The 25821-nt window shown below is 36.3% G+C and overlaps 3 protein-coding genes across 3 annotated transcripts; 2 read left to right on the top strand and 1 right to left on the bottom strand.

Moving 5' to 3' along the window:
• Nucleotides 1-371: 371 nt before the first annotated feature.
• LOC308634383 (melanoma inhibitory activity protein 2-like) lies at nucleotides 372-2315 on the top strand (the record flags this gene model as incomplete). The annotated part of the gene is made up of 1 exon (XM_081268221.1): nucleotides 372-2315. One exon carries the CDS (start codon nucleotides 372-374, stop codon nucleotides 2313-2315), a length of 1944 nt encoding a protein of 647 aa, XP_081124347.1.
• Nucleotides 2316-8841: 6526 nt separating this feature from the next.
• Nucleotides 8842-10785, top strand: LOC308634382 (melanoma inhibitory activity protein 2-like; the record flags this gene model as incomplete). The annotated part of the gene is made up of 1 exon (XM_081268220.1): nucleotides 8842-10785. The coding sequence occupies one exon, from the start codon at nucleotides 8842-8844 to the stop codon at nucleotides 10783-10785; it is 1944 nt and encodes a 647-aa protein (XP_081124346.1).
• Nucleotides 10786-14509: 3724 nt separating this feature from the next.
• Nucleotides 14510-24454, bottom strand: TFAM (transcription factor A, mitochondrial). Its single transcript, XM_081268620.1, has 7 exons — nucleotides 24207-24454; nucleotides 23433-23551; nucleotides 21816-21886; nucleotides 21309-21458; nucleotides 20860-20955; nucleotides 16817-16873; nucleotides 14510-16172 (listed from the first exon to the last, which is right to left on the bottom strand). Exons 1-7 carry the CDS (start codon nucleotides 24305-24307, stop codon nucleotides 16026-16028), a joined length of 741 nt encoding a protein of 246 aa, XP_081124746.1. The 5' UTR covers nucleotides 24308-24454; the 3' UTR covers nucleotides 14510-16025.
• Nucleotides 24455-25821: the final 1367 nt, after the last annotated feature.

Raw genomic sequence — 25821 nt, 5'->3', positions numbered from 1 at the left:
CTGTATGGAAATTTCATAAGAAGCTCCATCTTGGCCTAGCCTAAACCAAACTCAGGGGTGAGTGGCATGGAGAGGACTCCTCTCTGGCTGGAGTGGAAGGGACCTGAACCCCTGGCACTTCAGGATGCACTGGGTAGGGAAGGAAGGGGCCAAGACACCCCTGATGGGCACTTGAGCACCACAAGGCTCCTGGGAGTCCTTCACCCCGGCTCCCCACATCACAACCCCCCCCCCTTGCAGGGGTTCTCAGTGGTCTGCTCCGTTGCCTGGTGCAGGTTGGAATTCCTGAGCAAACACCTGAGTCTCCACAGCCATATTAGAGGGTGGTCCTGGAAGAAGTAGGAAGGGTTGTGGCAGCACTGTCTGAAGACATGAAACCAGGCCCTAATCCTTATGGCGTTCCTTGGGATTTGGTGATGTGTAGAGCTATTGGATGTTTTTCTCTTCTCTTGTTTTTGTTAAGAAGTTTTCAGTGTGTTAAAAGCAGGCTTTATGTGGGAAGAGAAAAACAGCTGGCTCTAAAACTTTCTAGAAGAATTGAAGAAAAATGTGAACTACTTGAAAAAGTGAGCCTTATTCAAAAAGAGCATGAAGGCATAGAGTCAACTTTAAAGGGTGGCAGTTTTGAGAAGGGTCCAAGAGAAGCCCCAAATTTAAAGGCAACCTATGAAAAGCTGCATAGGTCCAAACCTAGCCATGGGGATGAAAGACTCTTTCTAGAAAAAGAGCTAGAAGAGCAAAAGGCCAAACATTGTAAACAGGATGAAATCATGGCAGATATATCGAGAAGGATAAAGTCCCTCGAAGGTGAATTAGGATCCCTGGGATCACAAATAACTGAAAGTAAAACAAACCTGAGACTGCTTCAAATGAGTGAGGAAGGACTTCAGCTGGCAATGAAAGAAGCTTTGGATGTAAGTTCCCAGCTTCAGCAATGTCAGAAACCAATCATAAAAGGAGAAGCTGAAGCATGGAGGGAACAAGGATGTGTCCAATGTAAAGAGAGCACCACATTGGAAGACTCTCAAGTCCATGCAGGAAAAGTTCAAAGTGATAAAGAAAATCACGAGGAGTCTCTGACTGAAGGCTTGCTGAAGATGAAAGATAGGTCTTCTCCAAGCGCGGGAGCCCAAACAGATGTTGGCAACTTGGAATGGGGAATGAGGAGTGAATCAAGAATTGGTGCTCACTTGGATGATGAGCCAAAAGGAGCTTTAAAGAAACTGATTGATGGTGCTAAGCTAAAGGCCTCCTTAGAAAACTTAGAAGGACAAAGATATCAAACTTGTGCTTTCTTATCTGAAGTAGAGAAAACAAAGGAAGACCTTAGAGAACAGATTAGAAGTCTGAAGACTGAACAGGCAACCTTACTGTCAGAGAATACATGGCTTGAAGGTGAGAATGAGAACCTTCAGCAGAAATTTAAAGTCATAATGGAACACTATCAAGAAAATATGATGAAACTCTATGGGAAACTCAGAGTAGAGGAAAATTACCGGGTGGAGCAAGAGAAGAAACTTTCCAAGGTCAAAGAAGAGATGGGCCATATGAAGAAAGAGCTGGAGACCTACAGAAAACGAGCCAAATATCTTGAAGAAGAATTGGAGAGAACCATTCAGTCCTGTCAGGAGAAGATTATTTACTCTGAGAAAAAAGCACATGAGAGTGAATTGGCGGCTTGGATTGCTGAAAGAAACCTCCATTATTTCATGAAACAAAAGGCTCGCAATGGACAAAAGTTAACTGAAAGGGAGCTTCAATTTGAACTTGTAGAGAAAGATCCCTGTGCACTTGGTGTTTCAAAGGCAGCATTGGGCAGAAAGAATTCCCCCAATGGTCCCTCATCATTGGGTCCTCCTTGGCAAGGTGGATGTTATTCGAATTATGGTAGACCATCGCGACCAGAGGAACTCAGAAGTTCTAATATGCCTTCTTTGGATAAAGAGGATTGGCCTATGTCTTCAGAAAGTCAATCCAGTAGAAAGGAGACCAAATTTGATCCTGGTGATACCAATGTGCCTGATTCATCTCTCTCTGCTGAAAACCAAGCAACTGGCTCTGGCTCATTGTTGGCACCTTTCCCTCCAGTCAGAGGTGAATTGTTTCCTGTGGACCCAAGGAGTCAGTTCACGAGAAGAGGACCATTTTCCCCTCTGCCTCCTCCAGGAAACAGGTATGGAGCACCTCAAGATTATTTTCCACCAGGCCCACCACCCCCTCCATTTTTTCCAATGCCAGATGTCTATGCATGGAAGTGTTTTTCTCAAGACCTTCCCCCAAGAGCTGGATTTCCTCCACCCACCCCCGCATTCTGAAAGGAGAAGTGAGTTCCCTTCAGGATTCATTCCATCTTCAAATGAGCCTGCTACTGAACATCCAGAACCACAACAAATTCCTACTGGTATTTTGGGGCCAATCCCTAGAGAAAGTATAGGTTTAATTTTGGGAAGTAACAATTTAAAAGGGGCCATCATGGTGATACCTGGAGTAGTAGATTCTTATTTTGAAGGAGAACTAAATGTTACTGTAAAGTCAAATTTTGCCCTTCGGTTTACTCCAAAAAATACAATTACTCAATTACTTTTATTATCCTGTAATTTGGATGGACATCCACAATTAAATTTGGTTTCCAACCTCCCAAAAAAAAAAAAAAAAAAAGAATTCTATATTTTGCTATGAATTCTTCATTTTCCAATTTTTCTATTGATTTTTTAAAAATTTTCCTCATATTTTATTATATTTAATAAATTAGAAAAATTAGTCTGATATGTAAATACTTTTTCTCAGATTTCCATTGGAACTTATTTGTGGTTTTTCTTGCAGATTTAAACATTAATTTCAATAAATATATTGATATAGTTTTTATGATTTGTAGATTTTGTGTCTCAACTAGCAATGTCAAGAACTTTGTAATGTTGTGAACAACCAATAAAAAAAAAAAAAAGAACATATAATTTATAAATGAGTTCAAATACTAATGGACAGGTTGTTAATTAAGTCCAATAGTTAGTTTCATTAATACCTTCTTCCTGCTTCTGTGTCTAATATTCCATCAATTACTGAGAATGTCAAGATCTCCTACTTAGATTGCAACTTTCTTTTTTAAATATTTACTATTATTATTATGTTACTTCATGTGTTTCCATGCAGTTAGTAGTAGTTACATACAGATTCACAATTGTTGAAAGCCTGTTTTGTTTATAGCAAAATAATTATTTTAATGTATTTTATGATTAACAAATTAAATTTTTTCATCCTTTTACTTTCAAATATTTGTCTTTTTAATTTAAAGTATGTTTCTTATAGAAATATCAGCAATTCCTTACTTTACATAAATTTTAGAGTGTTTAGGTTGAAATATTTAGTTTGCTTTTATTTAATGTTTTTATCAACAATTTGTTTACATTAGGTATTTTTATTTAATGGCTACCTGTCTTATTGTTCATTTGTTTGTTCTTGTATTGTTGCTCTTTTATTTCAACTTTTTAATTCAACTTGCCTAATTTTCTAATAATAAAACATATTTTGTTATTCTGTGTTGATTTGTCTATTGTTTTTTACCTAGTCTCTTCTCAAAATTTTAAAATGTTTTCCCAGGAGATGAAATATGTATCTCTAATTTTTCACCACATTAGATTTAATAAAATAGTACTTCATGTAAAATATAAAAATAGTATAATTGTATTTATTTCCTGATATATATATATATAAAATATTTGATTGGAAACTAATAAGACCTAAGCTTCAAGCCTCCTTTTTTGTATGGTTTCCTTCCAAGACCATGGAACATGCTGTAGATATTTTCTATACAGTTATATATTTTTGTATAATGAAAATTTGAATAACCTTTCCTGTATCTTACCAGGTTTGATTTAGCCAAAAGAAAACAATTTACTCATGGTTTGGAAGGGAGAATTGAAGTAGCAGTCATCACTCTTTTAAGGTGTCAAGTTAGAAACAGAGAATTACCCTACAAATAGAAACTAAGTATTGCTCTCCTCCATTCCACCTCCTACAATTTTCCCACAAGCTGGCTTTGTTGACCAAATTGACCCCAGGCCAAAATCAAATGCAAAATCAACAGACTTCAATAAAGTTCTCCCTAAGCATTCCCTCAGAGTCACCCTTTGCAGCTGGATCTGCCTGACTACAAGAAAGATGGTTGGGAATCATTTTAACCTTCAACTCTTGAGTCTGAACATTATTTTCCCCCACTTTTTTTTCACAAGTTTGAGAATGTTTTTTTCTTCTATAAATTACTATATAATAATATCCATACTAGTTTTTTTTTTTTTTTTGTCTTCTTGAACCCCAACTGCTATTGTAACTGGGATCTGGTAGTGTGATGATGTCATTACAATAAATAAATTAATAAAATGTGTGACATTGACTTGGAATTGGATGATGACAAAAAGATACAAGGGTACTGAGGAGATTGAGAGGGAAGGCTAAAAAGGAAAAATAGAAATCCTTGTTGAAAACTAGACAAAAAGGTAAACATGAAAGAAGTTGTGTCAATATCCATCTGTAATAGTGTGAAAAATAAATCACCCTCCTGGGAAGCTAGTGAATTTGGTCAAGGTTATATCTAGGTAGAATGTTGAAAGGGGCAACCGGTTTCTATATGATGAGGTAAGTTGGTAAGAACTGAATGATCTGCTCAGTTTGTTTGCAAGCATAATGTAGAAGAAATGTTACTAACCCAGTACAGGTAGGGTGAGAGAATAAAAACTGTTTCTCATTTCCAGCTTCTCCTGGCTTCAGTAGACATGTAAAGGAAGGAACCATTTCAGGAAAAAAGATAAAATAAAATTTTGTTCATGTGTCAAGACATCAGTTATACAGGTGTAAGACCCCTTTCGGCCCTCAGAAATTAGCAAGGATGTTCCTTTACAACTTTTAATCTAGACAGAGTAGCTTATAATAATCGGAAGGCTATGCCTCTCAGAATCTCTTGGCTAAATAAAAGAACTTCCAGAAATCTAAAAGCATTTTGACTCTTAGGTCAAATGAAAGAGAAGCTTATCTCAAGGAGATTCTTTTATGGCCTAGAAAAAGTATGTAATATTCTACTTATCAAGATCCCTAGAAAAGAACATATAATTTAAGAAACAATAAGAGAGGTAAATAGGGAGCCTACATCCTGGGAACAAATTTTTACGCCTCACACTTCAGATAGAGCCCTAATATCCAGAGTATACAAAGAACTCAAAAAATTAGACAATAAGATAACAAATAACCCAATCAACAAATGGGCCAAGGACCTGAACAGACACTTCTCAGAGGAGGATATACAATCAATCAACAAGTACATGAAAAAATGCTCTCCATCTCCAGCAGTCAGAGAAATCAAAAACCACCCTAAGATACCATCTCACTCCAGTAAGATTGGCACCCACTATGAAGTCAAACAACAACAAGTGCTGGCGAGGATGTGGAGAAAAGGGTACACTTGTACATTGCTGGTGGGACTGCAAATTGGTGCGGCCAATTTGGAAAGCAGTTTGGAGATTCCTGGGAAAGCTGGGAATGGAACCACCATTTGACCCTGCTATTGCCCTTCTCGGACTAGTCCCTGAAGACCTTAAAAGAGGATGCTACAGGGATACTGCCACATTGATGTTCATAGCAGCACAATTCACAATAGCTTGACTGTGGAACCAACCCAGATGCCCTTCAATAGATGAATGGATAAAAAAAATGTGGCATCTATACACAATGGAGTACTATGCAGCAATAAAAAAATGACAAAATCATAGAATTTGCAGGGAAATGGATGGCACTAGAGCAGATTATGCTTAGTGAAGCTAGCCAATCCCTAAAAAACAAATACCAAATGTCTTCTTTGATATAATGAGAGCAACTATGAACAGAGCAGGGAGGAAGAGCAGGAAGAAAAGATTAACATTAAACAGAGACATGAGATGGGAGGGAAAGGGAGAGAAAAGGGAAATTGCATGGAAATGAAGGGAGACCCTCATTACTATACAAAATTACATATAAGAGGTTGTGAGGGGAATGGGAAAATAAACAAGGAGAGAAATGAATTACAGTAGATGGGGTAGAGAGAGAAGATGGGAGGGGAGGGGAGGGGGGATATTAGGGGATAGGAAATGTAGCAGAATACAACAATTACTAATAGGGCATTATATAAAATTGTGGATGTATAACCCACGTGAGTCTGCAATATGCATTTGGGGTAAAATTGGGGGTTCATAACCCACTTGAATCTAATGTATGAAATATGATATGTCAAGAGCTTTGTAATGTTGTGAACAACCAATAAAAAAAATAAAATTAAAAAAAAGAAGTTAGAAAAAAGAAGAGTAAATTAAATCACTCAAAAGATAGAAGAAAGGCATAGGAGAAAAGAAGGTATAGAAATAACTGAAAGGCAGGTGAAAATGTGGTTGACATTATTCATCATCAGGGAAATGCAAATTAAAACCATAATGATACCTTAAAATTCAAGAAAATGGCCAAAATTAAGTTATGGACACCAAATATTGATGAGAAGGAAGAATAAACAGTCACATAGTGCTGTTGAGACTTTAAAATTGTATGACCACTTTGAAAAACTATTTGACAATTGCTTATGATATTATATATATACTACCTTGTAATTCAGCAATTTCGGTCCTAAGAATTTATCCTAAAAAATTATAAAATATGTTCATTAAAAAAGAAATATGCAGGAATATTCATAACTACTTTAATTATAATAAACCCAAACTGGAAACAATCTGCATTTGGGGTAAAATTGGGGGTTCATAACCCACTTCAATCTAATGTATGAAATATGATATGTCAAGAGCTTTGTAATGTTGTGAACAACCAATAAAAAGAAATAAAAAAAAAATAAAGAACCCAAAAAGTTAAACAACAAAAATTAAATGACCCAATCAACAAATGGGCCAAGGACTTGAACAGAAACTTCTCAGAATAGGATATACAATCAATCAACAAATACATGAAAAAATGCTCACCATCTCTAGCAATCAGAGAAATTAAAATTGAAACTAGTCTAAGATACCATCTCACTCCAATAAGAATGGCAGCCATTATGAAGTCAAACAACAATAAGTACTGGTGAGGTTGTGGGGAAAAAGATACACTCATACATTGCTGGTGGGACTGCAAATTGGTGCAGCCAATTTGGAAAGCAGTATGGAGATTACTTAGAAAGCTGGGAATGGAACCACCATTTGACCCAGCTATTCCCCTTCTCGGACTATAGCAAAAAGACCTAAAAAGAACATACTACAGGGACACAGCCACATCAATGTTTATAGCAGCACAATTCATAATAGCTAGAATGTGGAACCAACCTAGATGCCCTTCAATAGATGAATGGATTAAAAAAGGTGGCATTTATACACAATGGAATATTACTCAGCACTAAAAAATAACACGATCATGGCATTTGCAGGCAAATGGATGGCATTAGAGCAGATTATGCTAAGTGAAGTGAGCCAATCCCTAAAAAACAAATGCTGAATGTCTTCTCTGATATAAGGGGGGTAACTCAAAATGGGATAGGGAATAAGAGCATGAGAAGAAGACTACCACTAATAGGGAAGAAAGGTGGGAGGGAAAAAGAGGGAGAAGGGGAGTTGCACGGAAAATGGAAGGAGAAGCTCATTGTTATACAGAATACATATATGATGTTGTAATGAGAAAAAGAAAAAAAAAGTGTGTCACATTAGATTGGATAGAGAGAAAGGATGGGAGAAGAGGGGAGGAGTAAGGAGGACAGGAAGGGCAACAGAATAGAATAGACAATATGAATGATGTATGTACATTCCATGTATGTATTATATGTCAAAATACATTCTGCTGTCATGTATAACTAAAAAAAATAAAAAAATAAAGTTAAAAAAATGACAGTACAATGATCTAAAATAACAGTTCTTATTTAACCAGTTGTTTAATTTTTATGGTTGCTTGCTCTATAAAAATAAAACTTAATAAACACAATATTAAGGGTAAACTTAAAAAAAAGAAACATAAGTCATTAACCCAGCTAAAAAATTAAAAAGAAAAAAGAAAGAAAGAAAGTAGTGTATCATGAGAGTTTTTTTCTGTTAGAAATAATTCAAATGACCATCCTAGAAAGAGTCAGCAGGTCTGGGGAGGTAGCTCAGTGGTAGTGAGCTGGCCAAGCATGCAGAAGGCCTTGGAATTTAAAGCCCAATACTGCAAGAAAAGAAAAGGGAGGGAAGGGAGAAAAAAAGAAGGGAGGGAGGGAGGAAGGGAGGAAGGATGAAAGGAAGAAAACAAGGAAAAAATGAAGAAAGGGAGGGAGGAAGGAAGGAAGGAAGAAAAAAGGGAGAGGACAAAAGCAGGGAAAGGAATGGGTCATTAAAACAAAAGGGCAAGCAGTACACATATAAGAATATGACCTAAAATCTGTTGAGACAGTTTAGAAAGCTTTAGAATTTGCATGACATCAAACTGAGTGGTATTATGACTGTATGGAAATTTCATAAGAAGCTCCATCTTGGCCTAGCCTAAACCAAACTCAGGGGTGAGTGGCATGGAGAGGACTCCTCTCTGGCTGGAGTGGAAGGGACCTGAACCCCTGGCACTTCAGGATGCACTGGGTAGGGAAGGAAGGGGCCAAGACACCCCTGATGGGCACTTGAGCACCACAAGGCTCCTGGGAGTCCTTCACCCCGGCTCCCCACATCACAACCCCCCCCCCTTGCAGGGGTTCTCAGTGGTCTGCTCCGTTGCCTGGTGCAGGTTGGAATTCCTGAGCAAACACCTGAGTCTCCACAGCCATATTAGAGGGTGGTCCTGGAAGAAGTAGGAAGGGTTGTGGCAGCACTGTCTGAAGACATGAAACCAGGCCCTAATCCTTATGGCGTTCCTTGGGATTTGGTGATGTGTAGAGCTATTGGATGTTTTTCTCTTCTCTTGTTTTTGTTAAGAAGTTTTCAGTGTGTTAAAAGCAGGCTTTATGTGGGAAGAGAAAAACAGCTGGCTCTAAAACTTTCTAGAAGAATTGAAGAAAAATGTGAACTACTTGAAAAAGTGAGCCTTATTCAAAAAGAGCATGAAGGCATAGAGTCAACTTTAAAGGGTGGCAGTTTTGAGAAGGGTCCAAGAGAAGCCCCAAATTTAAAGGCAACCTATGAAAAGCTGCATAGGTCCAAACCTAGCCATGGGGATGAAAGACTCTTTCTAGAAAAAGAGCTAGAAGAGCAAAAGGCCAAACATTGTAAACAGGATGAAATCATGGCAGATATATCGAGAAGGATAAAGTCCCTCGAAGGTGAATTAGGATCCCTGGGATCACAAATAACTGAAAGTAAAACAAACCTGAGACTGCTTCAAATGAGTGAGGAAGGACTTCAGCTGGCAATGAAAGAAGCTTTGGATGTAAGTTCCCAGCTTCAGCAATGTCAGAAACCAATCATAAAAGGAGAAGCTGAAGCATGGAGGGAACAAGGATGTGTCCAATGTAAAGAGAGCACCACATTGGAAGACTCTCAAGTCCATGCAGGAAAAGTTCAAAGTGATAAAGAAAATCACGAGGAGTCTCTGACTGAAGGCTTGCTGAAGATGAAAGATAGGTCTTCTCCAAGCGCGGGAGCCCAAACAGATGTTGGCAACTTGGAATGGGGAATGAGGAGTGAATCAAGAATTGGTGCTCACTTGGATGATGAGCCAAAAGGAGCTTTAAAGAAACTGATTGATGGTGCTAAGCTAAAGGCCTCCTTAGAAAACTTAGAAGGACAAAGATATCAAACTTGTGCTTTCTTATCTGAAGTAGAGAAAACAAAGGAAGACCTTAGAGAACAGATTAGAAGTCTGAAGACTGAACAGGCAACCTTACTGTCAGAGAATACATGGCTTGAAGGTGAGAATGAGAACCTTCAGCAGAAATTTAAAGTCATAATGGAACACTATCAAGAAAATATGATGAAACTCTATGGGAAACTCAGAGTAGAGGAAAATTACCGGGTGGAGCAAGAGAAGAAACTTTCCAAGGTCAAAGAAGAGATGGGCCATATGAAGAAAGAGCTGGAGACCTACAGAAAACGAGCCAAATATCTTGAAGAAGAATTGGAGAGAACCATTCAGTCCTGTCAGGAGAAGATTATTTACTCTGAGAAAAAAGCACATGAGAGTGAATTGGCGGCTTGGATTGCTGAAAGAAACCTCCATTATTTCATGAAACAAAAGGCTCGCAATGGACAAAAGTTAACTGAAAGGGAGCTTCAATTTGAACTTGTAGAGAAAGATCCCTGTGCACTTGGTGTTTCAAAGGCAGCATTGGGCAGAAAGAATTCCCCCAATGGTCCCTCATCATTGGGTCCTCCTTGGCAAGGTGGATGTTATTCGAATTATGGTAGACCATCGCGACCAGCAGAACTCAGAAGTTCTAATATGCCTTCTTTGGATAAAGAGGATTGGCCTATGTCTTCAGAAAGTCAATCCAGTAGAAAGGAGACCAAATTTGATCCTGGTGATACCAATGTGCCTGATTCATCTCTCTCTGCTGAAAACCAAGCAACTGGCTCTGGCTCATTGTTGGCACCTTTCCCTCCAGTCAGAGGTGAATTGTTTCCTGTGGACCCAAGGAGTCAGTTCACGAGAAGAGGACCATTTTCCCCTCTGCCTCCTCCAGGAAACAGGTATGGAGCACCTCAAGATTATTTTCCACCAGGCCCACCACCCCCTCCATTTTTTCCAATGCCAGATGTCTATGCATGGAAGTGTTTTTCTCAAGACCTTCCCCCAAGAGCTGGATTTCCTCCACCCACCCCCGCATTCTGAAAGGAGAAGTGAGTTCCCTTCAGGATTCATTCCATCTTCAAATGAGCCTGCTACTGAACATCCAGAACCACAACAAATTCCTACTGGTATTTTGGGGCCAATCCCTAGAGAAAGTATAGGTTTAATTTTGGGAAGTAACAATTTAAAAGGGGCCATCATGGTGATACCTGGAGTAGTAGATTCTTATTTTGAAGGAGAACTAAATGTTACTGTAAAGTCAAATTTTGCCCTTCGGTTTACTCCAAAAAATACAATTACTCAATTACTTTTATTATCCTGTAATTTGGATGGACATCCACAATTAAATTTGGTTTCCAACCTCCCAAAAAAAAAAAAAAAAAAGAATTCTATATTTTGCTATGAATTCTTCATTTTCCAATTTTTCTATTGATTTTTTAAAAATTTTCCTCATATTTTATTATATTTAATAAATTAGAAAAATTAGTCTGATATGTAAATACTTTTTCTCAGATTTCCATTGGAACTTATTTGTGGTTTTTCTTGCAGATTTAAACATTAATTTCAATAAATATATTGATATAGTTTTTATGATTTGTAGATTTTGTGTCTCAACTAGCAATGTCAAGAACTTTGTAATGTTGTGAACAACCAATAAAAAAAAAAAAAAAAGAACATATAATTTATAAATGAGTTCAAATACTAATGGACAGGTTGTTAATTAAGTCCAATAGTTAGTTTCATTAATACCTTCTTCCTGCTTCTGTGTCTAATATTCCATCAATTACTGAGAATGTCAAGATCTCCTACTTAGATTGCAACTTTCTTTTTTAAATATTTACTATTATTATTATGTTACTTCATGTGTTTCCATGCAGTTAGTAGTAGTTACATACAGATTCACAATTGTTGAAAGCCTGTTTTGTTTATAGCAAAATAATTATTTTAATGTATTTTATGATTAACAAATTAAATTTTTTCATCCTTTTACTTTCAAATATTTGTCTTTTTAATTTAAAGTATGTTTCTTATAGAAATATCAGCAATTCCTTACTTTACATAAATTTTAGAGTGTTTAGGTTGAAATATTTAGTTTGCTTTTATTTAATGTTTTTATCAACAATTTGTTTACATTAGGTATTTTTATTTAATGGCTACCTGTCTTATTGTTCATTTGTTTGTTCTTGTATTGTTGCTCTTTTATTTCAACTTTTTAATTCAACTTGCCTAATTTTCTAATAATAAAACATATTTTGTTATTCTGTGTTGATTTGTCTATTGTTTTTTACCTAGTCTCTTCTCAAAATTTTAAAATGTTTTCCCAGGAGATGAAATATGTATCTCTAATTTTTCACCACATTAGATTTAATAAAATAGTACTTCATGTAAAATATAAAAATAGTATAATTGTATTTATTTCCTGATATATATATATATAAAATATTTGATTGGAAACTAATAAGACCTAAGCTTCAAGCCTCCTTTTTTGTATGGTTTCCTTCCAAGACCATGGAACATGCTGTAGATATTTTCTATACAGTTATATATTTTTGTATAATGAAAATTTGAATAACCTTTCCTGTATCTTACCAGGTTTGATTTAGCCAAAAGAAAACAATTTACTCATGGTTTGGAAGGGAGAATTGAAGTAGCAGTCATCACTCTTTTAAGGTGTCAAGTTAGAAACAGAGAATTACCCTACAAATAGAAACTAAGTATTGCTCTCCTCCATTCCACCTCCTACAATTTTCCCACAAGCTGGCTTTGTTGACCAAATTGACCCCAGGCCAAAATCAAATGCAAAATCAACAGACTTCAATAAAGTTCTCCCTAAGCATTCCCTCAGAGTCACCCTTTGCAGCTGGATCTGCCTGACTACAAGAAAGATGGTTGGGAATCATTTTAACCTTCAACTCTTGAGTCTGAACATTATTTTCCCCCACTTTTTTTTCACAAGTTTGAGAATGTTTTTTTCTTCTATAAATTACTATATAATAATATCCATACTAGTTTTTTTTTTTTTTTTTTGTCTTCTTGAACCCCAACTGCTATTGTAACTGGGATCTGGTAGTGTGATGATGTCATTACAATAAATAAATTAATAAAATGTGTGACATTGACTTGGAATTGGATGATGACAAAAAGATACAAGGGTACTGAGGAGATTGAGAGGGAAGGCTAAAAAGGAAAAATAGAAATCCTTGTTGAAAACTAGACAAAAAGGTAAACATGAAAGAAGTTGTGTCAATATCCATCTGTAATAGTGTGAAAAATAAATCACCCTCCTGGGAAGCTAGTGAATTTGGTCAAGGTTATATCTAGGTAGAATGTTGAAAGGGGCAACCGGTTTCTATATGATGAGGTAAGTTGGTAAGAACTGAATGATCTGCTCAGTTTGTTTGCAAGCATAATGTAGAAGAAATGTTACTAACCCAGTACAGGTAGGGTGAGAGAATAAAAACTGTTTCTCATTTCCAGCTTCTCCTGGCTTCAGTAGACATGTAAAGGAAGGAACCATTTCAGGAAAAAAGATAAAATAAAATTTTGTTCATGTGTCAAGACATCAGTTATACAGGTGTAAGACCCCTTTCGGCCCTCAGAAATTAGCAAGGATGTTCCTTTACAACTTTTAATCTAGACAGAGTAGCTTATAATAATCGGAAGGCTATGCCTCTCAGAATCTCTTGGCTAAATAAAAGAACTTCCAGAAATCTAAAAGCATTTTGACTCTTAGGTCAAATGAAAGAGAAGCTTATCTCAAGGAGATTCTTTTATGGCCTAGAAAAAGTATGTAATATTCTACTTATCAAGATCCCTAGAAAAGAACATATAATTTAAGAAACAATAAGAGAGGTAAATAGGGAGCCTACATCCTGGGAACAAATTTTTACGCCTCACACTTCAGATAGAGCCCTAATATCCAGAGTATACAAAGAACTCAAAAAATTAGACAATAAGATAACAAATAACCCAATCAACAAATGGGCCAAGGACCTGAACAGACACTTCTCAGAGGAGGATATACAATCAATCAACAAGTACATGAAAAAATGCTCTCCATCTCCAGCAGTCAGAGAAATCAAAAACCACCCTAAGATACCATCTCACTCCAGTAAGATTGGCACCCACTATGAAGTCAAACAACAACAAGTGCTGGCGAGGATGTGGAGAAAAGGGTACACTTGTACATTGCTGGTGGGACTGCAAATTGGTGCGGCCAATTTGGAAAGCAGTTTGGAGATTCCTGGGAAAGCTGGGAATGGAACCACCATTTGACCCTGCTATTGCCCTTCTCGGACTAGTCCCTGAAGACCTTAAAAGAGCATGCTACAGGGACACTGCCACATCGATGTTCATAGCAGCACAATTCACAATAGCTAGACTGTGGAACCAACCCAGATGCCCTTCAATAGATGAATGGATAAAAAAAAATGTGGCATCTATACACAATGGAGTAGTATGCAGCAATAAAAAATGACAAAATCATAGAATTTTCAGGGAAATGGATGGCACTAGAGCAGATTATGCTTAGTGAAGCTAGCCAAACCCTAAAAAATAAATACCAAATGTCTTCTTTGATATAATGAGAGCAACTATGAACAGAGCAGGGAGGAAGAGTAGGAAGAAAAGATTAACATTAAACAGAGACTGATCTTGAAAGATGAATTATTCTGCCCAAAGAGGTGGTGATTTTGAAATTGTTTGCATGACCTACCTAATAGAATAAAGAAGTATTAAGTAACAATAATTCCCAACTACAGTGAGGTTTCTGTGATATTGCTTGCTAGAAACTTTCAAGGTACATTTTATTGAGCCATAGCAAATAATTTAAGAAACTCTTATTTCACATAAAATGGATCTTTTTCATTATACTGCAACATAATTTGAGACTGAAGATTACTTTCCTTGCTAACACAGAGGAGCAATTGTTTAGCTTCTATAGTTTATGTAGCTTTTTCTCTTAAGATAAGTGACAATTCTAAAACAAGAACATCTGAAGCAGCTGAAAAAAAAAAACATCCTAAAGTAATAATACATGTGAACTTTAGTCACACCGCACTATGCTATAAACCATGAGTTGGCAAATTTTATCCATAAAGGGCCAGACAGTACATTGGGTTTCCACGATACAGTCTTGGCAGCAACCATTAACTTTGTCATGGTAGCACAAAAGTAGTCATACATAATAAGGAGATGAACATGGCTGTGTTGCAATAAAACTGTGGACACTAAATTTCATATTAATTCATATTCATAGTCTTCTTTTTTTAAAACCATTTAAAATATAAATAAAATTCTTAATTCACAGACCATGAAAAGCAGGTAGGGGACTAGATTTGACTCATATACCATAGTTGGCTATCTTTTATAAAAATCTTTATATTTATGCAAAATGCTTCAAATTCTTGACATTGGAGCCTTGCATTTTTTAGATTTCTCATTTAAAAATCTGACCACCGACAAGTTTGTGTGTATGTGTGAATAAATATATTAACATGAAAGAGAAAAAATAATTCAGAAAAAATTAAATTCCCTACTTACAGAAACAAAAACTGTAAAATCAATGTTTCATTTTAAAATACATAATCCACAAACATATAAAATGAAAAATTATAATTTTTATTCTATGCGATATAAAATAATATGCATAGATTTGAGACATAATTTCTTAGTTTTTACTTTAGGTAAAAGAAACACAATGAAAAAAAAGGTTTATAAATCTCTCAGTCCCTTTATAAAAATTTGCTGTTGAAACCAACTGTTACTTACATGTACAACCACCAACTCTGAATAAAATATGAATTATAGCTAGGAATTGGAATTTACCTAGATGAGCTCTAGCTGCTTTTTAAAAAATGCATAATTACTTCATAGAACACTGTGTCATCTATAATATGTCCCAAATTTGAAAAGAAACTCCTGCTTCCATATAAGGAAACAATACTCTTTCCATAATTGTCTTCCAGTATTAAAAAACTTCACAGACTGATTTACCTTTATTAAAGGTAAAATGATCCACTGCTACATTTGTATGGATTATCTTGATTCTCAGTAGTTCTTAAACACAAAATAAAATTTTACGTGAACTTTCATCTGTTTAGGTTTTCAAAATACTAATACAAAATGTATTCAACTAGCAGAAGTCCATGGGCTAAAGAAAAAGGAATTGAATATAAAATGTTCACCAACTTTATCCTTTTTAGTTTTACACAGCTTCAGGTTATTGAGACCTAATTGGTTGGTTGTGCCTAATCACCACGAGCATAGCCCCATCTTTTATCTTAATACTCCCCAATGCCATCTTTTGTTTGGTTCTTCATTTTTCGACGTATAAGATCACTTCGTCCAACTTCAATCATTTGTTCTTCCCAAGATTTCATTTCGTTATCATAACGAATTTTATCATCTTTAGCAAGTTGAATATATACCTGAAAAAAAGGAAAATTGTTAAAATAATTTATTTAAAAATGAGCTATTAATTTCTGGACTATTTCCATATATACATAGAAATTGAACTGGGCACAGAGCCTATAATCCCAGAGACTTGGGAGTCTGAGGCAGGAGGACTGCAAATTCAAGCCCAGCATCAGCAACTTAGCAAGGCCCGAAGCAACTTAATGAGACTCAATCCCCAGCTACACCCGTTCCACCCGACCCCCGAAAAGAAAGAAATTCTTTCACTATTCTATATGTAAAAAGGGGAAATGCAGAAGGAATGTTTTCATGAGATGTTAGATGAGAAAAAGGTTAAGAAAACTTTTACAAGTGTTAATGAAGTTTCTAAAATTTGGGGGATTGAGGTATGAAAGGTGGTAAAAGCAGGGTAGGACAACCATTGACTAATAGTGGATAATCTTAAGATTACAAGTAACCCTGTTTCAAATACCAGTTGTATTTGTAGTCAAAAACTACCAAGAAAAAAAGCTAAATTTGGTTTAATAATATGAAAATAAGTTTAAAATACTATTATTAGCAATATTGGGCTGCTTTTATGTGAATGAAGTCTTGACCTAATACATGCTCTCACAGATATTCTAATTAGACCCTGGAGACTAAAAACCATAATACTTACTTGCTTTTGAGAACTAGGCAGGTTTTTCCAAGTTTCATTTACATATTTCAGCTTTGCCTAAAAAACAATATATATTTAAGTAGCATACATATGGAGAAACTTCAGTGACGAAAGAAAAATCTATTCATTCCAACAACAAAAACTCAGGTATCAATAATTATAGACAAAGCTATACCAGTTAACTTTTGTTTCTAAACAAAAACTAACAACTATTAAAATTTTCAAAAATGAACGGAATGAGGGTACTGTCTTTTTTTATTCAAAAATATTAATATCCAGGTATAACCTATATCTGTCATGGGCTAACTTCAAAGACTTGTTTTTATTTCTTCCCAGTAGATTTATGTTTTATTCTAAAATTTGTGCCTATATGGTTAAGTATAGTCACAGGAAGAATACAAGTCCCTAATTCTACTTAGCTGAACTTAATTATGTGATCTAGAAAAAGTCATTTTACTTCCCTTAGCCTTGGTTCTCCATCTATAAAAATTAAAGGAATAGAAAGACACTTTTGTTCCCTCCTGCAACCCATTAAACTAAATTTTTAAACATAAATCTATATGAACAAAATTTACAAAAGTTGACAAATGCAAAATTTTGGAAACTGAAAAGCAGATGGAGAAGTGCTAACTGGCTTAACTGACCCAAGAAACTTGGCTGCTAAGGGCAATGGGAAAAACCTACACCCAACCTGATTTATAATGCAGAATTCCAAACAATTTGACAATTTGAGGACTGGTTGAAACACTGTTTAAAAAGAGGCTAAATCCTCACATCATGGCAGAATCTAGGGTATTCATTATCGAGAGTAAAATAGAGTTACTCTGTGAAAACAAGGTATAGTTAAAAACAATAGCACCATGCAAAAACCAGAGATTGAGCAGGTGATGTAGCTCAGTAGAACAGTGCTTTTCTAGCATGTGAGATCCTAGGTTTAATACCCTGCACCCATAAAACACACAAATACACATTTAAAAAGAGAAAGATAGATTAAGTGAGAATGTATACAGTATCCCAAGGGAGACAAAAAGACAAAAAAAAAGGCTAAAGGAAAACACAGTATAGAAAAGATAAGAAAACAGAGAATCAATTCAGAAGAAATTCAAAAAACAAATGTTAGGGAGAGTCAGAACAAAGAAAAAGGGAGAAAAAAGAAGGCAGATCATACTACAAGGACCAACAATCAAAAATGGTTTTACATTTCTTAAAAGCAATACAACAAAATAGAAAAGAAAGGAGCAATACTTCTGAAAAATTTGAAGGATTGTGATTCACAAACAGAAATCCATGCCCAATCTAACATACATATATGAGGACAATGACATTTTTTACACATGTAAAACTTGAAAAATTAATCTCTCATGCACCCTTACTGGGGAAAATGTTATACTTGAAGCAGAATAAATTAAGAAGACAACAATAGAAACAAATGCACCACAAGGATGATGATGATAATAAAGGAAGAGCCCAGGATGTTAGCTGTATGAGTCATAGAAAACAACATTTGAACTGAAATAAACCAGAGGCTTCAGACTGAAACTGACTAAGTGTACTGAAAGCTAGTGAACACTGAAGTGTTTGGGGGCTGAATTATTGACAATTATCCCTCAAAATATGCAAACAAAACTGAAAGAGAGGAAAAGAAAAGATATAATCAAGTAACTTAAGGGGAAATAAGTTTTGCAAGAAAGAAGAAATAATTTTAGCATATGGTACAGCTGAGCTGTGACTAGGACTCACATAATGATATAAATACACTTAATACTTGACTATATTACTATATTGGGAGGTGGAGAAAATGGAAATATGTGAAGAGTGGAATCAGATTTAAGTGTTTATCTGAGATAATGGAAGTAATGCTTAAAGTATAAGATAATGTTTATAACTGAAAAAATTCAAGAACCTATGATAGATATTAAGGATGTATTTTTTTTTTTAAATTCACATGACCAGGATCATCCCTGGACTGTTAAGATTGAATAGACCAATCCTTCTGTTTTTATTAAGTATTCCACATATTTTTTTTTAAAGAGAGAAAGAGAGAGAGAGAATTTTTTTAATATTTAGTTTTCAGCGGACACAACATCTTTGTATGTGGTGCTGAGGATCGAACCCGGACCGCACGCATGCCAGGCGAGCGTGCTACCGCTTAAGCCACATCCCCAGCCCAATATTAAGGGTGTTATTGAGAGATATGGAGTTAAGGATCAGCTAAAACAGTGGAATGTTCTTCTGGAGTAAAGAATGTAACAGGACAGTGAAAACTGCTTTTTCATATCAAACCTAAAAGAATGTTTTGACTCTATGAGGATATATAACCAATATTTTTTAAATAAATAAAAATGATACAGTCAAGTTATATTCAATTTCCAGGGATAAGGCCCAGGAATTAATTTTCCTAGGTGAGACCCAAGGCATAGTCAGAATTAAGAAGCACTAATTTGGAAGGATTGTCCAGCATATAAAGCAAAACAGTATAGAAAAGATAATAAAATTACAGAACAAGTTCAGAAGATCTATATTCAAAAAAATAAGTGTTATGAAGACAGAGATATTGATAAGAAAACTATGAAGATACTGATAAGAAAACAAACCAAGGTAAGTTAATGACTGAGCCAAGTTCTACTTAAAAAAACATGGGGCTGGGGATGTGGTTCAAGCGGTAGCGCGCTCGCCTGGCATGCGTGCGGCTCGGGTTCGATCCTCAGCACCACATACAAACAAAGATGTTGTGTCCGCCAAATACTAAAAAAATAAATAAATATTAAAATTCTCTCTCTCTCCCTCTCTCTTAAAAAAAAAAAATAGATAAGCTAGTATTTCAGTCATGTAGAGCCATAGAAATTCAATTTAAAATCCCAAAGGAAATAATTAAGTCAAAGTATACAGCCAGGAAAGACTGAGCAACATATATACATTATTTAAGCATATGATAAACATAGGTAGAGTACCAAAACTTTCATTTCCAATGGACAAGGATTATGGATCTTAACATTAACTTTTTATAATGCCATATTATATAAGGAAAAATACAATTGCCCCTTTGGAGCTCCTAAGAAGGAAAAAAATGAAAAGACTAAGCCCCAGCAGTGACGGACAAGCTGTTTTTGTTTTTTTTTTGACACATTCATATGATGACATTCACATGTATAACACATTCCCATGGGCATAACCAAAATTTTATTAAAGGATGTAACATGAAGCAATAGGTTATACTTAATTCCAAGAATAAAACATTATAGCTCTACTCTCATTCTTTCCAGTGTTCATAAAACAGTTGAGAACCATTGGGCTAGAAAAGTCTCCACAAGAACATTAACAACTCTATAAATATGAAAATTCTGCTTTTTAAATTTAAAAAGTTGGCAAGGTGTGAATGTATTGGCAACTACATTTTCAGGTTAACTATATGTGGTAAGAAAAAAGATTTTTCTTTTCTTTCTCCCTGTTCCCTATTCCCAAGCACTGGGACTGAACTCAGGGCAATGCATAACAGACAAGCACTCTATTACCACTGAGCTACCCACGGCTTCAAAGATTTTTCTTTAAGAGATCCAGTAAAGAGGACCTTTTCAAAAGAGCTTAACTGAGGGGCTGGAGTTGTACCTCAGTGGTAGAACGCTTGCCTAGCAAGAGTGAGGCACTGGGTTAGATCCTCAGCACCACATAAAAATAATAAATAAAATAATATTTTATATATATAATATATAAATATATATAATATTATATATATTTTTATATATAATATAAAAATATATATAATATTATATATAATATCATATATATTATATATATATATATAATAGCTTAATTGTGCCAGTGTGGTGGCACATGGGAAAAAAAAAAAGTCCTGGGTATGTGGCTCATTGGTAAAGCTCCCCTTGGTTCAATCCCTAGTATGGAAAAAAAGTAAAAATAAGAAAAGCTTAATTTCTGTAACTTACTAATTAATTCCCTTTACCACCTGATATGATACCCTTGAATTTCCTAAGTAATTTTTAAATTAAAATAAAAATCTAAGAAAAAAATGCAGTTCAGTTTACCTGTGATGAACCATCCTTAACTTCTTGGAAGCTTTCAGATACAAAAATGTTATAAGCTGAGCGAGGTCTTTTTGGTTTTCCAAGCATTGTTAACTCCTGAATAAAAAATAGAGGGGAGGGTCAGGTATAAGTTTTAACCTCTATAAGACTTAATTTTACTTATAGAAACCATTCATTACTACATATTATAATTAAAATGTCATAGTTTTATATAAAGTATGTGATTATTACATCTTGCCAGAATTTGTTGATGGCACTACATTTTAAAAATTGTAATAGATTTTATGAATTATTTTCCAAAGATATTTCCTTTACATTTTATTTTCATGGTCTCTACAGACTGAATAACTGAGCATATAAATACAAAACCTTTTTAAAGGATATAACAATCCCAGTTACATGCATTTCAACTCTTTTTTTCAAAAGAAGAGTATTTCAGTGATACTCACTCTTTTTTTTATTAAAGCTTTCTTTTTTAAACGTTTTTGCATGATTTCTTTTTCCAAAGATATCATTTGACTTGGAGTTAGCTGTTCCTGAATTCTGTTTATCTCTTCTTTGTATGCTTGCCAGTCTGCCTTATAAGCATCTTCATACATCTATAAGTTAAAAAAAAAAAAAGTCAACAAACTATTGTTGGCAAATTCAACATAGCACATCTGCCAGAGAAAGAAAATCACATGACTTCAGATGAAGACAGACTGAATAGTGGGAGAATAAGGTGTTCTGAGATGTCTTTTTCATATACTTGCTAAACAAGGTAAGAGCATATTGCCAATCATTTACCTTCATTCCTATACATCGATACTCTCATCGTTTATGTATATCAGAAGGTATAAAGTGCCTTTGTTGACAGTGTTTAAAAAAATGTGGGCCATCTGATCCTCTAAATAACATGACAATTGTTCCCAGTTGTAGAATAAACGGCCAACAATGTTGAAAACCTATGTGCTTACTTTTTTCTGTGATTCAGGAAGTTCCCTCCAAAGCTCAGCAATTCTTCTAATTAGTTCTGATATTTTCGCATCTATGAATTGGAATAAAATGAAATAAGATGTCACAGTTTTATATCTCAGGATTTCTTTCTTTCTTTTGGTATTGGAGATTGAACCCAGGACCTCACAAGCTACTACTGAGCTATACCTTCAGTCCTTTTGTTTTTGTAATTTTATTTTGAGACAGGGTCTCATTAAAATATCCAAACTGGCCTCAAACTTGCATTCCTCCTCCCTTAGCCTCCCTAGCACTTGGGATTACAGGCATGAGCCCCCATAGCTGGTTCTTGGGATAAATTTCTAGACTTTTAGGAAAATAGACTCTTTTAGCACTAAAAATCAACTTATATTTCAGACACAGTTATACCATACTTAATAACAAGATTTAACTTTTCTTATCCAACGAATTTAATGTAAATAATCTAAAACTTTATATGACATTAATGTCTATTCTTTAAAACTAAATAGATTTGGGCTGAGGCTATAGCTCAGTGACAGAGAGCTTGCCTAGCATGTGTGAAGCACTGGGTTCGATTCTTAGCACCACATAAAAATAAACAAATAAAGGCATTCTGTCCATCTACATTACAAAAAATAAAACAAAAAACAAAAACCTAAATAAGACTTTAAAAATAAAGAACAGATCACCAAAAACAGTCCTTAAAAACTGACTATTTTCAAGTAGCTGGGTAATCAACTGCTTCAAGTGTTTTACTTTCATTATATTTCAATCAAATCTTTCAGGAATTACTAAGTTCATAAAACCTGATCAAAACACAAAATATAGTCTTAATTCATATAACACATCTTGTACTTCAATTACAGAAATATAATTTGAAAGAAAAGTATTCTAAAATTAATACATGATTCTTCATTTCCATCCTTGTCTTAACTGGAATGATGGGGAGCAACTGCATTAACAACTACCTGTTAGTCTCAAGTCTATAATGTGTTATTATTGTTCTTCTGATTTTCACAGGTGACCTTGTGAGGTACTAAATGTAAAAGGGCTTTAAAAATCATAAGCAAAAATTAGTTATTATTAATTTAGCCTATAGCTTTATAAAACCCCAAATGATAGACACTATAGCTTTTCTAAGGAGTTAACAGGTCTCCTATTTGGGTATCTTTTTTCAGGAACTCAGAATTGAAAATGTTTTTGAAATTTGCAATAATTTGCATACAGCTTTACAAATTACAGAACAGTTCTATATAAATTATTTCATTGCAACTGTATGAATACCCTAAAGAAGAATAAGCAGACAACTAAGCAAGAGATAACCTGATTTGTCTGTGACCATGTAAGCCAACCACAACAGTCCCCAAACTGAGTTTTTGCATCCTCTTGTTTGGGTGTTTTCCACACTACAGGTTATTTTAAAAACATTTTTCATTAGTTCCCTTTTATATTTAAAGCATTTCTATTTGATATAAAATTACATTTCCTATTTTACAGATCCAATAAAATAATTGTTCCAGTAGTCACTAAATGCTTTGGTAGTACAAATCAGGTTTGCAATTTAACTCTTAGTGGCCTTTTTATTACATAATAAGAATACAAGCCCCCAAATTCCTTACCTGGGTTCTGAGCTTTAAATATGGGTAGCTGCTCTTTAGAAAATCGAAGGTATGAACTCATAGGTTTCTTAGGATAACTACCCAAGGTGGATGAAAACCACTTCGGAAAATACACGAAACTACACATAAGTAAAAGAAAATAAATAACCATGTCAGGTATTTAATTGCCAATATTCATAGGTACATGAGCACAGATTCCAAATAAGATGTCAGCGAGATGCTATATATCAGACACCTTCAAGAACAATGCTACTGACTTCTTTATCTTTTGGGGTTGTTTGTGGTATTCAAGATTAAATCCAGGGCCTTGTGCAGACGGGGCGAGAGGTGCACTACCAAACTACACCCCTATCCCTAAGAAATGATTAGAAACCCTGCTCTAGACAAGGGGAAGGGCCCGAGGGCTTAAGTCTGAAAGCTGCTACCTTGTAGAATGGAGAGAGCATCTATACTCCAGCTCCTGGACTCACCTTCCCCCTGCCTAGATGCTGGCGAGAGATTCTGGGAGACAGGTGCTCTATCAGAGGACAGGTGCTCTAAGGTTGGCCGACAGGTCGGAGTGGGAGGAGTGGGGGAAGGGGCAGGGAGGGGAGCAGGAAGCAAGGTACGAGGTACTAAAGATATAAGGCTTACTCGCAAAGCCACAGTAGATTTGGCAAGGTCGAGACTGAATCACAGGGCCAGCTTGGCTCTGGCCTCCAAAGAGGCAGAAAGTGTTTAACTTCCAGCCCCGAGACGTTCTGGGCCCCGCCAAGTGCGGGAGCGCGGTCCTACCTGAAGGGTGAGCGCAGACGATTTCCACAGCCGGAGCACAACTCCATTCCAGACTTTCCCAGGTCCCTCAGCACGCCCCACACTCCCCGGAGCAGCGCCATGGCGGCGGTGATGGCCGACAAGGCAGCGGCCGGGCCCAAATCCCGGAGGACCCTCCTCACAAAAATCTAACGGCCTCAACAATGACAACTCGCTGCGAGTGGCCCGACTGGATTTGTTATCATGCCCGCCACTCGCGAGGCACTATGGGAAGTCAGTGAACATCCGGTCGGGACTTAGGGGGCGGGACGGGGCTGATCTGGCGCCGGCGCCGGAGGGAGTCCCCCCGGTAGGCGTGGCCAAGGGAAGGAGGTGGAGCGTCGGGGCAGTGAAGAGAAACTGCGGACCTCTAGCCTGCGGAGGGCCGGGGCCTCGAGGGGGCGCTGCTGAGCCGCCGCTGCCCCGGGCCGCCCCCCGCAGTTGGTTGCAATGCGGGGCCTGGGAGTTGGCGGAGGGACAGCGGTGGCCTCGCCCCGAACAAGCAACAGCAAGCGTCGGACAGTGACGGCCTAGGGGCTGGCTGTACGTAACAGACAGTCTTACAGCGAGGGTACCCGACAGCTGTGCAACCCGTTGCTCTGGCTGCTGTGCCCCTCGGTTCAAGCCCAGAAACGGTTCCAGGAGACTAGGGGATCAGTAAACCTATAAATGCAGGTTCCCGAGACTTGCTGCAAAGCTTAAGTCAGTCTGTCTTTGTGGGGGCTCTAGAATCTGCGTTTTAAGCGAATTCCGCTAAGTCTAACAAGTTCTAATGTCAGTGGTCTTGGGACTACATTTAATGCAAAGTGGATTTCGGCTTCCATCTGCTGCACAGTCTTGACTTCTAGCCCTGCTTAATTTGAGCAGAGGAGACTTTTTCACAGATGTCATTTCTAGTTTCAGCATTAACATTAATGCATCAACGTCTTGTCCTGGGAAAGTCGTATTCCCTTGCCAAGATTTATTTTCTGCCTCTGCAAATGAAGATGGGCTCTAGGTGAGTTTTCCCAACGAAAGCCCCGAGAACGTGTGACAATTACACCTTGAGATAGTGATTGATGTCATGTACAATTTTTGGTTTGTGTTGTAGAAATACCATTTCCTGTATACGAAATGACCTGAGAAAGATAAGGAAGATCTAGATATCTAAGAGCCCTTCCACCATTTAAATGCCGTTATTTAAAAGATAAAACACTTCTTGAGACAGCTTGTGTTCTATTGAATAGTTGTTTTGTAAAAAAAAAAAAAAAAAAAAAAATTCTTACGGTAATATTGAGTGGAGTATTGACTTCCTGTTGCTTCAAAACATTGGCACTTTGGAGCTACAGAAGACTAAGCCCACTTCTTCTTTTAAGTGGTAAACAATTATCACCACTTCCCTTTTCATAAACTCTCAGGGTTGAAAGGGATCTTCCAGGTCATCTATTCAAACCTCCCCTTCTGTCATAGAAGCAACAAGTTTTGTTTTGATTTTGGTCCGTTTGTTGTTGTTGTTGTTGTTGTTGTTTTCTTCTTCTGAGTACATAGTATGCATAAGGTCCCAAAAAGTCAAAAGACACAAAACTTCCCCAAAAAGTTTAGTTGCAAAGGCAAAGAA

This window comes from Spermophilus citellus, assembly GCF_964194105.1.
Source record: "Spermophilus citellus genome assembly, chromosome: 15".
In the NCBI taxonomy this organism is placed as follows: Eukaryota; Metazoa; Chordata; class Mammalia; order Rodentia; family Sciuridae; genus Spermophilus; species Spermophilus citellus.
The sequence above is the reverse complement of the archived record's forward strand: the minus strand, read 5'-3'. Positions and strand labels throughout refer to the sequence as shown.

Excerpts from the sequence above, each read along its gene's own strand:
- TFAM (XM_081268620.1), bottom strand. The coding sequence starts at position 24,307 with ATGGCGCTGCTCCGGGGAGTGTGGGGCGTGCTGAGGGACCTGGGAAAG. Across the intron at positions 21,887-23,432 it reads ATTTAAAGCTCAGAACCCAG|ATGCGAAAATATCAGAACTA; the intron begins GTAAGGAATTTG and ends TCCAATTCATAG. Across the intron at positions 20,956-21,308 it reads AAGCTTTAATAAAAAAAAGA|GAGTTAACAATGCTTGGAAA; the intron begins GTGAGTATCACT and ends TTTTTTATTCAG.